General features: G+C 34.4%; 1 protein-coding gene across 2 annotated transcripts in view; it reads right to left on the minus strand.

The window, feature by feature from the left end:
• Positions 1-16,381, minus strand: part of OLA1 (Obg like ATPase 1) — a 172,465-nt gene that overhangs the window by 37,056 nt on the left and 119,028 nt on the right. For both annotated transcript variants that reach the window (XM_059394182.1, XM_059394181.1), the window contains 2 exons: positions 12,826-12,906; positions 12,417-12,514 (listed from right to left, as the gene is read on the minus strand). In XM_059394182.1, coding sequence (XP_059250165.1) covers positions 12,417-12,514; positions 12,826-12,906 — 179 coding nt within the window. The remainder of the gene's footprint in view (positions 1-12,416; positions 12,515-12,825; positions 12,907-16,381) is intronic.

A 16,381-nucleotide genomic window follows, 5' to 3' on the forward strand; every position in this document is an offset into this window, starting at 1 on the left:
GCAACAATTTTTATATTATATTCAGCTGGCATTCTCTAATCAGGTTATAGAGAATTTTTAACTTCAAATTTCACAGTGCATTAACTGTTTAACAACAACAAAATCTTATCTAAGTGAAATTTATAGTTATAGGAAATGTAGCTAGTATATGACCTATTGCTCAGGCCTTGTCTACCTTTCCTACTCCGAAGGTCCCAAAGCTGAGACACCATGGCATAGTAGTAAAGGTCACAGCTCTAGAATCTTTGAATCGTGGCACCGAGGACTGGCTATGCAATCTTGGCCAAGTTCCTCAAGCCTGCTATACTTGCTTTGCCTTCCTTAAAATAATAATATATCAATTTTATAAGGTTTTGGGGAGTCTCAAATGTACCCGGAATATAGTTACGTGTTCAGTAAGTGTTGACTTGATGCTGACTACAACTAACAGAACATTTTAGGCATATGAATTTGTTGTTAATCTAATTCATGATATTCTTTCATTCCCCTGTTCATTTAAACACAAACTCCTTCGCCCTTAGCAGTACAGAATTACTCTCAACAAATTGTATGGTATGCTAGAAGGGGGAGGCAAATTCTGCTTACTATATTAATATATATAAAATGATCTGTGGTTATAGCTATGTTTTCTGGGGTCTATTCTGTATACTATTTTAGACATGGCAACTTGATGTAATTTTTAGTTTTAATTTCAGTAAGAGCCATTGTATATTCTCTAAGAAATTTTTTATACACTGTGTATGTTTAAAAATGGATGGTACAGTGGATGCTAAAATATACTGCTGTAACATTATTGCATAGTTAATAAAAGGATAAGGCAAGGCCAAAACACCAACAGCTAAAGCTTATTATCCTAAGAAAGACACACAGTTGTCATCCTGACAATTCTCTCCTTTTATTTATTTATTTTTAAATTTTTATTAATTTGACAGGGAGAGAGAGATCACAAGTAGGCAGAGAGGAAGGCAGACAGAGAGGGGGAAGCAGGCTCCCTGCTGAGCAGAGAGCCAGATGTGGGGCTGGATCCCAGGACCCTGAGATCATGACCTGAGCCGAAGATAGAGGCTTAACCCACTGAACCACCCAGGCCCCCCAATTCTCTCCTTTTATTAACACTAAACAATTTGGTGGAGATGATATTTTCTGAGATAAAACATAACAAAATGCTCAAGTTATTTAAAGCAATATTTTCAAAGATATCTGAAGGTTCACTAATATATCTTGTTCTGTCACATGTGAAACAGGCATTAACATTCAAGTCAAATGGGTTTATTTCTACTACTTGTCTGCTCTAAGAACCTGGCATGTTCTTCAGTCTGTCCAACTGCCTTATCTATAAAATGGGCATAATCTATGCTTCAGAAATATTCATAAAATTTTCCTTTGCTTCATCTATTCTTCTATTAACATCTTATCAACTTCTAAGCTCAAAAGGGTGCCTGCCAAATAGCAGGAGCTCAGTAATAAATGATGGTTTGTCAGGTATGCCATTTGGTTTGGTACAGGAAAAGCTAAGTCAGTGTCATTTAACGGGACGGTAGGGGTAAGACAGACAAAAGAAAAATGGCACCATTTAAGGCAACAATTTTAAATATAAATTATCTATGAAAAATACTAGTCATCTTCATGGTTTAGACATTCAGATAGGTTCTTTGCAAAAAACCTTCTGCAAAGAAGACATCCAGATGGCCAACAGACACATGAAAAAGTGCTCCATATCACTCGGCATCAGGGAAATACAAATCAAAACCACAATGAGATATCACCTCACACCAGTTAGAATGGCTAAAATAAACAAGTCAGGAAATGACAGATGTTGGCGAGGATGCGGACAAAGGGGAACCCTCCTACACTGTTGGTGGGAATGCAAGCTGGTGCAGCCACTCTGGAAAACAGCATGGAGGTTCCTCAAAATGTTGAAAATAGAACTGCCCTATGACCCAGCAATTGCACTATTGGGTATTTACCCTAAAGATACAAACGTAGTGATCCAAAGGGGCACATGCACCCGAATGTTTATAGCAGCAATGTCCACAATAGCCAAACTATGGAAAGAACCTAGATGTCCATCAACAGATGAATGGATCAAGAAGATGTGGTATATATACACAATGGAATACTATGCAGCCATCAAAAGAAATGAAATCTTGCCATTTGTGACAACATGGATGGAACTAGAGCGTATCATGCTTAGTGAAATAAGTCAAGCAGAGAAAGACAACTATCATATGATCTCCCTGATATGAGGAAGTGGTGATGCAACATGGGGCCTTAAGTGGGTAGGAGAAGAATCAATGAAACAAGATGGGATTGGGAGGGAGACAAACCATAAGTGACTCTTAATCTCACAAAACAAACTGAGGGTTGCTGGGGGGAGGGGGTTTGGGAGAAGGGGGTGGGATTATGGACATTGGGGAGGGTATGTGCTTTGGTGAGTGCTGTGAAGTGTGTAAACCTGGTGATTCACAGACCTGTACCCCTGGGGATAAAAATATATGTTTATAAAAAATAAAAAATAAAAAAATAAAATAAAATAAAAATAAAAAATAAATTTAAAAAATGAGAAAAAAAGCCCAAAAATGATTACCAACAGACATTATTTTTCTTTTAAATATCAAAATGCACTAAACCCAAAGATGTCTTCCACAGACTATACAGTTCTTTTTGAAAGAATTTCTAAGGAAAACGTTGATAATCGTCAGGAATATTGATGACTACTTATTGATCTTAATGGCAAATACTTTAAGTATTAAAACAGTACCTTTGTATCTTTATTAATTGAAACACTACTTTCATTTAACTTTTGGCTAATGTAAACCACTCCTAACCTAAAATGCAGATCTCTTAATCCAATGGTCAAGCCATATTTCATTTTAGTGAAAAATCAATTCAAGGCCAAAATAGTATGGTGTTGTGTGGCCCAGGTTGGGATTTGTTTGAGGATCTGATGAACTAATGTAAATTATGATGTTACAAAGTTTTGACAAATGTTAAGTTGCTGTTTTTTAAAAAAGATTTTATTTTTAAGTAATCTATATCCCCAATGTGGGACCTGAACTTACAACCCTGAAATCAAAAGTCGTAATTTCTACCAACTGAGCCAGCCAGGCTCCCCAAGCTATTATTTTTAGTAAAGTTCAATCTACTTCTTTGAGGTCGTACTTTGAGGGAAGTGGTAGTAAGGATCACCAAAGACAAGCATGAAAAAGGAAAGACACAATTCAAAGTAAATCTACATTAGCAAACACTACTTTAAAGGTTGTTTAAAACATCTAGCAATCTAAAATCTTTCTGGGCTATGTGTGGCTCAGTTGGTTAAGCTTCTGCCTTCAGCTCAGGTCATGATCACAGGGTCTTGGGATCAAGTCCCACAGTGGGCTCCCTCCTCAGGGGGGTCTGCTTCTCCCTCTCCCTCTGCCTGCTGCTCACCTTGCTTGTGTCTCTCTCTCCATCTCTCCCTCACCCACTCTCTCTCTCAAATAAATAAATAAAATCTTTAAAAAATAAAATAAAATCTTTCTGGACTCTAAGAAATTAACTATTGCAAACCAGAAGATTAATGATGGCCATTCTTGAAACTTTGAATTCACTTTTACAACATATTTAGAATATGTTTTAAAACCTATTGACTTAGAACTTACTGTCAATGTATCTGAATAAGAATTTACAAAGTTCTTTTCAAATGGCTGTTTTCAGATTTTACTCTTTTTCAATGCTCTGTCACGCATGCCTTTGCATTTGCTGTTCCCTCTCCCTGGACTGAGTTTTCTTCAGATTCACTCATGGTATACTCGTTTATTTCATAAAGGCCTTCCTTAACTATGTAGCCTAAGATGGCCCCCCTCTTTCCCCTGCCTTATATTTATTCATTGTTTTAGTTATCTCCTGACATTAATATTAAATATTTGTTCACTGGTTGTTTATTATTATCTCATGAGACTATAAGCCTTAAGGGGGCAGGGTTTTGTTTTTTTTTTTCTGTTTACCATCTAGAATGGTACATGATACACAGTAGGGCTCAATGACTGCCTGTTTACAAAAGAAAAAGAAACATAGTACCCACCTCCTCAGTCAGTTCACAGTCTTCATGAGAAACATAAATTTGAAATTTATATTCATAATCAGTTTTTATGAAATTAATTTCTCTTCTTAAGAAAGCATTTAAAAGACTGATGTATACCAATGTGAAGCCCTAAGTTTTATAAATAGGGGTGTACTTACAGTTCCTAAGTCAGTTATTTTAGAGCATATTTTTAAGGAGATTTTAAAACTGGTTATAAAAATGGTTACAGATACCAAAATATGTCTCATCCAAATAGCACTATTTCTACTATACTGTGAATTAAGTAGGCTTTTGAAAATATTTCATAATCTAATGTTTTCAATGGGGAAATGCTTTCCAGATCACGTCAGAATAAAAAAATATAATAGCTTGAGTAATATAACTAGCCTCAAATACAGATTATGTCATTCTACAGATAGGTTTTATTTCTACTTTGTTCTCATTCTAGCCAAAGCAATAGCTACTCACTATGAGCAAAGATCGTAACATGGTGAGACCTAGAAAAGACTTATTTTCAAGGGCTAGAGATGTGAGAGAGGGAATGAGAGTAGGGGAAAGATCACGTCTTGTCTCCAACCCAGCTAGAAAAGTTGCTCATAAATTGGGTCTTTGCAACCTCAGAAATGCTCTAAATAGTTCCACAGTTAGGGAAGAAAAAAAAATCCTACCATGACCAACCTGCACACGAGGGTTGAGAAGGTACTAGGTATTTGTATGGGCATCCTTTCTTTGTGAATATGATATAATCCAATTCATTAAAATCACAAAATTCTAGCGCTGGAAGAGGGAATCTTATAGACGATCTTTACTAACTAAACTTCACTGCCTCACCTCCAACACACACACAATTACATATTCAAAAATAGAGAAAATGAGATATAGGAGATCATAGTGAAACTATTTGAAAAGGCTTTTAAAAGAATCAACAGCCATTTTTCCAAAAAAAAATTATGCTATTGTAATGAACAATGATTTCATCGAATGGAAGCCAAGAAATAACAATAAAATCCTCTAAGCTGCCAATGGTAAAGTCACAGGGCCCAAAGTGAGGAGACAGAGGAAGAGTCATGGAGGATGATGGTGATATCATGGGAGTTTTCTTGTGACTGCTACTGTACAATAGAGATGATCCTCGGTTGTTTGTTTTGTTTTGGAGTACAACTATTTCAAAGCATCAAACTACAGCTGTAAACCCAAGTATCATATATTTTATTCCTTTATCCATATAATGAAAAGAAAAACCAATAAAACGTATCCAGAAGATACATTCAGAAGACTAAACAAGCCTATTCTCTATTATTGTATTCTTTATGAGTATGATAATTAAATTTGGGAAATATTGTTTATACAGAAAACATTTTATGTGAACATTCTGATGAATTGTCTTCAATACGTGAAAGACTAAGTAATTTTCCTACAGTTAAAGACCTAATTAACAGCAAATAAGGGCCATCACACTAATATTTCAAATTCTCAAGCATCAGTATTCTTAATATACCAAAATTTGTCATAATATACACTACCTAGTTTATAAATAGACTACACCCTCAAAGTTTCTTAGAATTCATTTTCTTTCTTTCTTTCCTTTTTTAAAGATTTCATTGTTTATTTCTAGAGAGAGAAAGAAAGTGCACATGAGCGGCCAGGGGCAGAGGGAGAGACAGAATCCCAAACAAGACTCTACACTCAGCACGGAGCCTGACGCAGGGCTTGATCTCACAACCTGAGATCATGACCTGAGCCAAAATCAAGAGCAGGATGCTTAAACGACTGAGCCACCCAGGCACCCCAGAATTCATTTTCTTTATAGACCCATGTTATTAATGGTACCCAACATTTTAGTCTAGCCCTCAAAAGTCTAACTTATAATGTAGTAGCTGGACTACAACATTAACTCCAAAGGTAGCTCTTGTCACCGGGGAAGATAGGAGAAAACAGTGGAAACAATACCATTTCCTATTCTGCACAAGCAGGATATTAGACAAAACACCAAAATTGCCCCAAATGGCACCTTCTCCTTTCCTTTTCTATAGCCTTCTCGTAGGAAAAACTTACTCAGATCATGTATACTGCATAAGGCTCCATGCCGATCCCTTCACAAGGCCCTGCTTATATCTCCTACCGCCAACAGTCCTAAAATTTCTAGGGTTCAAAATTCTCCACCTCTACCAACTGCTACTAGTCAAAACTCCTATTTTATGAGTGGAACTCATCCCAACTCACAGTTTTGGAAACAAAATTTGATCTAGAGGTCCTTCATCCCTAGGGCATGAATTTTTTAAAAACACTAATAGTCCTTGAATTATTCACCAAAGTAAGTGGGGTAGAGAGGCAGGAAAATTCTTTTGTGTACATGAATCATTTGTAATTTGAAAAACACTATATAGGTCTAACTTTCCCTTTCATTTCTTAGATTATGTATTTGTGTACATATATGGGGAACATATATTTTAATTTCATATAAGAGAATTCTAGAGAATACTTGTCTGTTTTAATATGGAAAACATTTTAATTATTCCTTTAAAAAAAACTTAATTCCAATATAGTTAACATACAATGTTATATTAGTTTCAGATGGAGAATAGAGGAATCCAACAATTGCATACATTACTCAGTGCTCATCATGACAAGTGTACAGTTTAGTCCCCATCAGCTATTTCACACATCCCCTTATTGAGCTCCCCTCTAGTAAGAAAACACTTGTTTTTTAAAAGAGCTTTAGTCTCTTAAAGCTAGAAAGAATTCTGTGAAACGTTTGCCTATTACATGCAGTCAAATTCCTCAGCTACTTTAAAAAAGATAAATGTCCTGACATACTTGATAAATTATATCACTCATAAATTAGTAAGTCAACAGATGTGCTAATGAAAATAACAAGTGACCCTCCCAAAATGAACATTTTCTCAAATTCAACGAACCATTCTGCAAATAGAAATTATTGTCTGCAAACCGATTGGACAAAAATGCAAATAAGCCAGGGGAAATGCATAATACAGTGGGGAGCATTATAAATAGCATTATATTCCTATAAAAAGATGTGATTTCTCCTACAGTTATCTTTTTAATAATACGGAATCAGAGTTTTTATTTGGTTTTGTTATGACTAAGCACTCTAGGGTACTAATACCACTTGATAAGAATATGAAATTGCTAAAAAGGCACCCAAAACCCATTTAATGAAAGCCAGAAAGAAATTCACAAGTATTATTACATGTATACATATGTACAAATCCAAAAGTACATTCCAAGTAAAAAGATGTCTGAATGGGGAAAGGTCTTTTCCTTCCCACTTCTTTAAGAGTTCCATCTCTTAAAATTAAAAAAACAAAACCAAAACAAAAACTGTTTTGCTTTAGTATATATATTCTTTTAAGCTCTCAAGACTCTGATCAAAGAAATTGGAAAATAATCAATTCCACAAAATCCATTCACCAGAAATTATTTGAAATCCCAGCCTGTAGTGCATATGATACTTTTTCAAAGCTTTATCATAATACAAATTAAAAAGCATATAGCTGAGAATGATCTAGTAGCAAAAACAAAACTGTAAAACAAATTAAGAAAAATTTTTAGATTCATTTATAACTTAAGCAAAATTAAGAATATCTTTACAGAAGTTCACCAATTTAATCAATCCCATATTTAAAAAGAATTGCTTAGACTTCTAGAATACCCTTGACCAGCCCTATCATTCCTTCGTATCTGTCAAAGGAACATATAAGCACTAGTCCCCATAAAGGAATCATCATTAAAAAAGAGTATTTGAGGGGCATCTGGGTGGCTTAGTGGGTTAAAGCCTCTGCCTTCAGCTCAGGTCATGATCCCAGGGTCCTGGGATCAGGCCCCGCGTTGGGCTCCCTGTTCAGCAGGGAGCTTGCTTCCTCCTCTCTCTCTGCCTGCCTCTCTGCCTACTTGTGGTCTCTGTCTCTCTGTCAAATAAATAAATAAAATCTTAAAATATTGTTTAAAAAATATTTGAGTTATGAAAATTATTATGAATTACAGCTTATAAGATTTAATTCAGCTAAAAAACCCCTCACTTGTTAAAATAAACCTACCAGCATTATGTTGTGATTTGAAGTAGGTATGAACACAGTCAGAATAAATAATGTAATTTCACAGGCTTCACAATGTTGAGTACTTCAAGATGAAGCAGACACAACAACCCCCCAAAACTATATGAACCACAAATGATAAAAAATAGAAATCATAGTCCCACTAAAACACTGTATGGGTATTTCAGGGCTTTTTCTTTGCCAGACTAGTAAACGATAAAAATATTTAAAAATCTCATACATGTGAATCTTGCTTTATACAGCAGGGTATGTTTCTGAAAACTTTATGTGAATTAAACCTAATTTCACATCTACTTGAGAAGCTCCTAAACTAAAATGAATAATTTTTTTTAAGAATACTTATTCTCATTTTATCTCTTTCAAGTAAATCTAATGTATGACAATGTGGTTTTTCCCACAGCAGCATAAATTTCTAGTTTCAGTAAATAATCTTGCCAGAAATTGATGACTTCTTAGAATAGTTTTCTATAGTTTTGCCTTTACACAGATATATATATGTACATGTATATGTTTATTATGTATATAGATATATAGACATACAAAATTATATGTAAAAAATGAATATTATTTCCTTCTTCATGCAGGGTTGCTGAGATATAGTAGCTGTAACTCTCACACACACAGTTCAAGAAATCAAGGAAATGTTGGATTTATTCTGCGATTCTCCCTCTAACCAGGCACACAATTTATAGTATCCCAAACTATTTCCAGTTGTTGTATACAAATTTTGTGGAAAACTAACAAAAACAGGAAAGGGGGGAATGAAGGGACTGAATCATGGAATAGTAAGAACTAATAAAACCTTTTTCTATTTAGAATTCAGTTAGTGAAATAGACACACTGCCCTTGATCACACAACTTAAAAGATAGTAAATATTTATCTACCTGTCATGAATCAATTCAATACCCAGATTAACCGACTCATACAATATTAGTCAAAGGGTAATATTTGTTGACCACAAGCCCACCAAGGCGCATACAAATATCATGTTTATACATATACACGTAAGAAGTCTGAATGTCTTAAATGTTAGATATATTTTCCAGTTGAATGTTAATATGTAGTATATAATATGCAATAAAATGGAGTTATCCTTTACCAATAGTGGCAATAGTTTTAAGATAGAGGCAAGTGAACACATTGGAAGCTATGTAGGTATACAAAACATCTAAAATTAGTTTGCTCTACTGATTTCATAACTGGATGGCATATACTACTTACAAAGCCACAAAGGTGCAAAGATTGAAATTTAAACCCCTAATTAAGCAATGGTTTGACAGTTCTAATGTCCTGTACCTGCCCTGCCTGATACCATAACTCAGTAGGCAATCTCAAATGAAAATTAATACAGCCTACAGTACAATTTTAGTTATAAGTAACAACTGATCGTGTTTAAAAGATGAAATCCTCCAATGTTCAAAAACACTTGGCACTCACCAAGACAACAACTTCGGCATTCAAAGAATAGCTATTTGTAATAATAAAAAAGGTTTCTGTGGATTCTGCTTACATCATCTTGATTACTGTCATCTGATCATAACAAAACTGTAACTAACTCGGCTACCATGTCCACTTTTCCTCAAGCGGATAGGTCTTAATCATAAATCAACGAAACGACTAATTCAACATTGTTAAACCAGCGAGGAGATGTCTCGAGCGATTTTTGGTTTCTCACATCTTTCAAAAGGTCAATGTACCAACTCAATAACAAAATAGACTTATCTTTCAAAATGCTCCCTTCTTTTCTAGGATTAAAAAACAATGTTACCATTTAAATTTAAACTAAACTCTAACTAGTAATTAAAATGTTCATTAGGTCTGACATGGTGACCTACTAAACTACAGTTTCCTATGGTCTTCCTCTTATGGCCAAAATCACAAATCCCTCCTCCTCCTCCTCCTCTTTCCTGACCATTTAAAATAGTTTTCTAGATCTAAAAGGCCCATGAAAATAGTTATTACTACTTCCTGCATCAGCCTTAATTTGTTACACTAATATTACATAATATTCCTGCATCAGTCTTAATTTGCTACACTAATATTACATAATAACTTTAAAAAACAGAAACTTTTTCTTTCAGGAGCAGCTAATGCAAGCAAATGGAGCTTAGATATAAATGCTACCAAAAAACAAGATGCTAACACAAATTAAAAGGATTTAGTAGTTAAAATGTATCTTAACTATTTACATCTGCTTGCAGTGTTATAAACGATGAAAACCTAGTGTTCGTATCCTTCATAATAAAAATTTATTCTGCACTTTAATACAAAGGCTATGTTGCATAAACAGAGGATTTAAAGCTGTAGCAGAGTGGCTGAATGAAAGGAAAATGGCAATCTTTCTGGCTCCAGTAGATGCCATTCCCTATCACACAATGTTTCCCACTCATAAATACATGACAAATACTTCCTCAATCATTTTTTACGAGCAGGGATGCACAGGGGGTAGTCAATGGCTAGCTTGAGGGAAAATAGGAACAGCAGGCGGCAGAAACTGTACAGAAAATGGCTATGTGGTAAATTCTCTTCTGGAACATCACTCAGTTACCCAGTCTTTGATCTTTCAGCTACAATTACACTAACTTCCACAAGATCTGATTCCCCCCACCCACCCCACCAAACATACACATAGCCCCAAACCAGATCATTAGTTATATATAAAATCTAAAATTTGGTTTTATAAATAGGATCATCCATACCTCTATATCTTTATAAATTAAAATTTGCTATTTAGACAAGAGTTTGCTTTCAATTGGCTATAACCATATCATCATCACAACTGGTCTCAAAAAACATGGGGTGTCTGGCGACAGCTAAATCACAGACTGGCGTCTCCCAAGCAGTCTGTCTACCATTAGGGTCTGGGAAATGGTATTTACTATACAATTAGAGCCAGGGAGTTCTACCTGTAATCATCCAAATACAGGTGTGAGAAGCCCCTTTGGGCAAGGAAACTGACTCATCCCTTTTCATGTAAACTTTGATGTCTGTATTGTTTCATGAAGCCTCAGGAAACCTTACCATTCATACAACAATAAGATTTATTAACTGAGGTCAAGTAATAAATTTTAAAATTCCTTCCCAAAGGTAATAATTTTTAACACATTAGTCATCAAATTTATAGGAATTTGAAATAAGACAGTACTGATTGTTTTAAAGTTAATTATCTATTGGAGGACACTGACCAGTAAGAACTGAATTTTCATGTTAGGTTTATGCTTTCTAGAACCCTACCAATAAAGAAGACAAATTCAGTTTCCTATCAGGAACACAAAATGTCTTAAAGTAATATCAATGGGGCATTTTTAGTTGCAGTAATTTCACAGAATTTATTCTAATCATTTATTGGAGTTAACCATCTGACATTAATTATTGTTTTGGCTTCCAGTCTATGAATGTTTATTTTTCAGTTTAAAGCTTCTCACTCTTTGATATCATATGGAAATGAGAATTTTTAATGGAAAATTGAAACCATGTGCATCTAAGTACTTAATGAAGTACAGGGGAAAACCGACAATATATTTTAGGAGAACGCAGATATTTTGCTCCGGATAGTTTTGATTTGTTTGTATGACTTAATAGTATGAAATACTGAGGGTCCCGTGAGGCAAGTCATAGTGAGTGCAATGCCAAATGTGCACATGCCCACACGTTACATGAAGTATGAGTTTCTGAAGTTATTAGTGAATGAAAGAAAACCTTGTACATTTAGGTTACATGTCAAAAATGACAACACATGAATGCGCAGTTTTTACCTTTATAAACTTTACAAGTATTTGAAGCAGATACCTTCCTTTCCTCTCCCCCCTCACATACAGTATTTTTAGTTGAAAAAAAATTTTAAAGCATTTGATCTGGATTTTAAAACTTATACTTAGCTATAATCTCAAGTGGGTATTTTAAGGCCACATATAGTATCAACACAGTTAGAAATTCCCAGTTTAAAAGTTTTTTCACTCTAACTACATTTATTCTCATTTTGCAAAGGAAACAAACAATAACATCTATTAAATTTAAATTTAATAAGTAAATACACATGATTCAATATTGCCTAATTTAATTCTGTTTGTTTCTTCTTACGTTCTCTCAGTGTAGATCAATTAGGAGATTCATCTCAGAATGTACAAAACCAGACAAAGCTCTCTCACCCATTTAAAACTTTTTAATAATAAGGAGAAAAAATATTAAAATCTAACATAGCCATAAGTTCATATGTACGTGTGTTTATGGGTAGAGCCAGGATACGTCTGAATATATCTGAGGGGGAAAAACTTACCATTTGTTCTTCTTTCTAATGTAGTCTTTTTCAGAAAGATTAACCAAGTATACCATTGGTTTTGAAGTCAGAAATAAGTGTTTATTTAACACTTCAATCTAGAGTGGGAGATAGAGAAAGGATCTTTTAAAAGTTGAGCAAGTCATTGAGTAACTTGAGAATAAACTCTTGTCAAACAAGTAGCCATTTTCATTTTCAAAATTCTTGTTTCCAAGAAATTTGCAGTTATGAAATATCAGGAGTAGGGGAAAAGAAAATAATAACAAGCCTGGTAGTAAGCAATCATTGACGGAAATAAAGTTTAACTAGATATTAACAGTAATTATATATATAATAATGGAAAATCTAATTTGTTCCCTAAGAAGTCAATGCCAAGGCAGGAATAGAAGGCATGATAGTTACAACTTACCTCTTTGTCGTTCCAATCATGATAGAAGCGAACAGGTTTCTTCTGATCTATAACCCAGGATTTGACTTTGCACATTATATCCTGCACAAGATTGAGAAAAAAGTAAATACAAGATGGACACTGAACATTCAGAAAATAAATACTAAAATTAAAAGTTCTCAAATCCTCAAAGTAAAAACAATTTTATACAAAAGGGGAACTAAGTCACACACATAATTATTTTTTAATAACTCATTAAAAATCCAAATACCAATGAAACATTGTGGCATTAACATTTTAATATATAAAATGTGGAATACTAGCAAAATTAGTTATAGTCTTAAAAATTTCAAGACAATTCACATACACCAAAGACTATAAGAGCTAATAATATTTCAGTATCACCTAGTGATGCCACTTACAAGATAAACATGCTTATTAGGAAATGGAGGGAGGGGGGAATACTGGAAAGAGACTGAATTATAATTTCTTCCTTAAAAAGAAAAACAAACAAAATAGAAAAAATTGAACCTATTATTGATGATCTACCCTCCAAAATATTAAATCAACTGGCCAAACCCTTTTAATTCAGAATTAATTTTTTGCCAACACCTTCTTCCTGCCCACTTCTCCTGTCCCTGCTCCAACACCCCCCCCCCCACCCAACCTGCCAAAGCCTCCATTACACAATGGCAAGAGCCCTGCACTGGTGACCTCCAACCAGCTGCATTCACTTTCAGAACATCTCTCTCTGCTGGAAATCTAAAGGCCTTTTAGTTAGCAAGCTAGTGTGCATTCAGAAGGAGTAACTGCAGGAAGAGCCCAATGTGCTTTGTTTCTCTAGCCTTTCTTCACAGAAAGATTAATCATCTGTGAAATGGAAACGGCAAACAGCAAGTGACACAAACTGAACCCTTCAAGTCTTTCCTCATCAGTTTTGTGGTTCTGAATCTAAAAGCTGCGTGTGGCAAGGTTCTTCTTACAGGCAGGTGTTAATAAAAGGCTCTTGGGTCTGAAAGGTCAAACTTAGCTCTTCCAGAAGAAGTGCGTTTGAGAGTCATCTGGTTTTTTGTTGTTGTTGTTAAAGATAATTTATGGATATGTTTTAAATATGCATTTCCCACAAATTTATTGTGATACACAATTATCAGTAATAGATTTTTTAGGCTTTTATCGATGTATTTACTTTACTATAAATCAATTATTTTTCTATAAATATCCACTTGTATAAATTATCTCAGTATTTAGTATACCTTCCTTCCAAATCTTGCTGTTACCAACAGGAAAAATAAGGAAAAAGCCCTATGTCCTTAGATCCTGATTTGAAACTCTCCAGGAAAAGGACTTCCCACAGATTTTAACAAGGAAGGGGCAAGCTGAAAACTTTTAATGAAATCTAACATGTTCTGCTTAAGAATAATCACTTTTACTCTTCTATAACTGAATTTCACTCATAAATGTTTAAAAGTGGCTAATGTAACACCATTTCCTACAAGGAGAAGATCAAAGTGCTATATTACAAATGCATTATGATTAAAAAAGCCCTGTGCAGCCTTGCTATTAACTGTTCTTTAAACCCTAAAAGGCTTCCCATAGATCTCACTTGGCACTGCATATACAACCTTTGACAAGTAATGTAGACCATTTTTATTCATTGCCTAAAATTGTAGGCAATTATGTGCGTCACACTGGCCACCTGCAAATTCTGAATGCCTGCTCCAGTTGTCAGTGCAAAAAACTAATGTCGGAGGGGATTAATCTAGGGGGAGAGAGTCCTCTTTAATGGCTCCAGCAGGTGAAATGGCCCAGCTGGTTACTATGATGAGTGGCCAGAACAGCTTATGTAGAGACACGCAACAAGATTATACAAAAGAAGGAGAAAACAGTGGTACCATCTTATATTTGGTTCCATTCGTTTTTTCAATTAAAGAAAAGAGAAGAAAATAGACAAAAGGAAGCCAAACCAAAAATAAGGAAGGAAATTAAATTTTAATCATATAAAAAGTATAACATACTGTTGTAATTATAAACATTTTTACAAAACCAAAGGGCCTCAATAGACGATGATCACCAGTGAAGGAATTTCAGTATTTCTCTTTCATTTTAAATTAAATTAACACAATCACTCCAGACACTGAAATCTTATCACATAATCTTTTTTTTTTCTCCTCACACCAACACATTATACTACCAATTAGAAACAGTCAAATTTTAAAGAGAATTTACTCATAATTAAAGCTCTCAAACAGTATGTTCATTAAAGCCACATTCAAACCTTTTAAGAAAAATTTATAGAGTATGACCAAGCATTTGACGAGTTGAAAGTAAAAATGTTTTAAAATTTAAAATTCTTCTTTTTTTACCCAATACTCTCTTCATTAGCTCTATGAAAGACTGAACAGCCAAGAAACGACATCTTAGATTATTAAAAGATGCCAGTTTACTGAAGACAAAACAAGATCCTTCTCAGATAAGAATATCATACATAAATGATCACTATATGGTATAGTTGTAATGTGCTGTTTTTCTTACTTAAGAATTAATTTTAATTTTAGCAAAAACTTAAAAGATGTTTTAACATTCCTTACCTGAAAAACTTCTAATCAGATGAAAGAAAACATTTGGACAAATTTATATATAATAATGGACTAAAATTTTTCTTATGCTTATATGTATATAAATATATGTATCAACACTTATGATGAGAACATTAAAAGGTTCCAGTTAGCTGAATATAGTTGACTGAGAAAATAATCTAATACATACCTACCCTACTCCTAACAATTGGGAATACAATAAAAACACAAAAACACCTTAATGCTTAAGGCATCAGAAGTTACTTTAAGATTTTATTAATATCCTTAGCAACATCATTATGTAGAAATACAGATGGAGAAGGATAACTTTTGTTTTGATAACTTTAACGAAGTCTTCACTTTCAAAATCCTATACACATGATGACAATTATGTAAAACTTCCTGGATATTTGAACTTTTTGGTTATTTTGCAGTGGTGTGAGTATACTAATTGGAGAGGTAACAGCTTAATGCTTAAGTGTGAAAATAAATCCTAGGTTTACCATTTACCAGGTCTGTGACCTATTACTTCATTGCTTAACATTGATGATGACACTATCTACTCCCCAGGGTTGTTGTGAAAATCAAAAGAGATAATGCATATAAGGTGTTTAGCACAGTCTTTGGCAGAGAATAAGTTCTCCATAAATGTGAGCTGTTGCCATTGTTATCATGATAGGTGAAAGATTAAATACTAGTCATCTGCAAAATGGCAACATAATCTCTTGGGTACTCCCTTAAAGCACATATAAATCTTCTCCAATATGAATATTGTTCATTAGTCCTTTTCTTTGAATTTCTGAAGGCTTACCAACAATACTGGCTTTCTTTTTTTTTAAAGATTTTATTTATTTATTTGACAGACAGAGATCACAAGTAGGCAGAGAGGCAGGCAGAGAGAGAGGAAGGGAAGCAGGCTCCCTGCCGAGCAGAGAGCCCGATGTGGGGCTCGAACCCAGGACCCTGGGATCATGACCTGAGCCGAAGGCAGAGGCTTTAAC

The sequence above is a fragment of the Mustela nigripes genome, chromosome 3 (genome assembly GCF_022355385.1).
Source record: "Mustela nigripes isolate SB6536 chromosome 3, MUSNIG.SB6536, whole genome shotgun sequence".
NCBI classification, from domain to species: Eukaryota; Metazoa; Chordata; class Mammalia; order Carnivora; family Mustelidae; genus Mustela; species Mustela nigripes.